Source organism: Cucurbita moschata, unplaced genomic scaffold (assembly GCF_002738365.1).
Source record: "Cucurbita moschata cultivar Rifu unplaced genomic scaffold, Cmos_1.0 Cmo_Scf00011, whole genome shotgun sequence".
NCBI lineage: Eukaryota > Viridiplantae > Streptophyta > Magnoliopsida > Cucurbitales > Cucurbitaceae > Cucurbita > Cucurbita moschata.
The window spans coordinates 5,302,856-5,304,818 of record NW_019268527.1 but is presented as its reverse complement, the minus strand read 5'-3'; the positions used below and the strand labels follow the sequence as shown (position 1 = coordinate 5,304,818).

General features: G+C 35.8%; 1 protein-coding gene across 1 annotated transcript in view; it reads right to left on the bottom strand.

Moving 5' to 3' along the window:
• Positions 1 to 203: 203 nt before the first annotated feature.
• LOC111449841 (plastidial pyruvate kinase 2-like) overlaps positions 204 to 1,963 on the bottom strand; it is a 5,643-nt gene continuing 3,883 nt past the window's right edge. The window contains exons 9-12 of the mRNA XM_023089915.1: positions 1,708 to 1,810; positions 1,427 to 1,575; positions 802 to 910; positions 204 to 541 (exon numbers count right to left, since the gene is read on the bottom strand). Coding sequence (XP_022945683.1) covers positions 434 to 541; positions 802 to 910; positions 1,427 to 1,575; positions 1,708 to 1,810 — 469 coding nt within the window. The 3' untranslated portion in view covers positions 204 to 433. The remainder of the gene's footprint in view (positions 542 to 801; positions 911 to 1,426; positions 1,576 to 1,707; positions 1,811 to 1,963) is intronic.

The following is a 1,963-nucleotide window of genomic DNA, read 5'->3' as shown; positions in this document are numbered from 1 at the left end:
TTTTTGAATTTGACAGTAAGACATTAAGTTTGATGCTGGCTTGCTAACCTTTAACCAATGAGCAGCCATCATAACGACTAACGATGTCGAGTAGGTTCAGAAAGTAACATAAGCCCTGAATTGAACTTAAAAAAAAAAAAAATGAAGCTGTGAGTTTCAGAGTCCGAGACCGTACTACTTCAACTACATCAACTCACACTACATGAAGATTAGTAATAAAAGATTAGGAGATACGTAACCCAAAAATATTTATCACAGCTAGCTACCAACAATAACCCAGAACAAGCTAGGTATCTTACTCGTAAGATCAAAATGAATAAGGAAATGTCGAGGTTCACATACTCAGGGTGATGGGGAGAAACAGCAAAAAATAATGAAGGCACAAGCAGAATAATTAATTAAGTAGTGTTTCTCACGTTTCTTGGCCTCTACTCTACACTTTACGGACTTGAATGTTGTGAGTAGATGGGAACCGCCATATGGGTTGTCTGCCACTCTGAAGGAGTGCCACCTCTTCTCCTTCCTTTACCATTCCTTGCCTCTGTACACAACCAACTCAATAATGAGTCAAACAGATACTCATACAAGGAAACTAGAGATTACATTCAGAAGCTTTTTTGTTTTTGTTTTTCACATTCATTCACGCTAGCAACGATTCTTATGGGACAATTGTCTGACCCTACTACTCATTCCCTTGGGCCATTTATTATTTACGTGGTCCTTATTAACTATTAACCATAGAAAATGTTATTGAAAAAAAGAAGAAAAAGGAAAAATAAAACGGATTGGCGGATACGATACCTGTAGCAGAGATAAGGCATCAGCAAAGGTCTGCTCAGCATCATCAGAGAACTGCATGTATATGGGGCACACTCCCTGATATAAAGCCAACCTCTGTTGTATCCTTTTACTGCACGTCACAGTAGGGTATTTAAGGAAACTATCATAGCTGAAGTCCTAGTACCTAACTAAATTGTATATTTCTTATTCATGGATAACTCAATCCATAGCATACAGGAAAGAAAGCATTTTCATCCATGATACTGGCTCCTTTTATGGATCTTAGGGGTGGTTTAACAACTTCAGTGGATCAATATTGAAATTGCAAACATTTTCATCAACAATGAACTAGACTGTTTGTATTTGATGTTTAGTCAATCAACCCCACATAGCCCTTATGATCGTACTTTGAGTATAATAAAAGGAACGATCAAAATCATGTAATCTTGACACAGAAATGATAACAAAAGTGTGATGAAGCAGTTAGATAAACACAAGTTTAGATTCTATCAGACTATGAAAACAATAATAACAAAAAGGAAAAAGAAGGAATGTTGAATGCAAACATTTCTAGGACACGTAGTGTATGATTGGCTTTCTAGTAACAATCAACTCTTTCATAAAAGAAAATACACGGGCTACTCACTCATTTGTAAAAGCAAATGTTGTCCCAGATGGTCGGTAATGGCTTAGAAGGATGGCCATGAAACCAGTTTTAGTGAAGACAACTATTGAGGTTCCAAGAGTGTTGGACATCATTGTTGCATGATAAGCAAACATTTCACTCATATGGTTCTACATAGAAGAAAAGTAAACAAGTCAGAATCATGATAAAGATTAACTAATAAAAAAGAACAGGAGCCTGAGCGGGAGGCAACAAATCATGGTCTTATTGAAGTACCATAAATTTACTAGTTTTAAAATAACCTTGAATGTTTGACCGAGATTCAATGGCATTCGACCACCTTCTATGGTTGCTTCAGTCCGTAAAGCAACTGTATGCATTACTTTCACAGCTTTTAAGGGGAATCTGGAAATTGGCATAATGAGGTGATCAAAGGAACGAATATACTTTGTTTATTTTATTCACCAAATAGAAACCAAGACAATATAAGTAGCCAGCTGAAGTGAGTTTATTTTCTCAAAATTGGTTTATTCCTTTTTTTTTTTTTTTTTTTTTTTT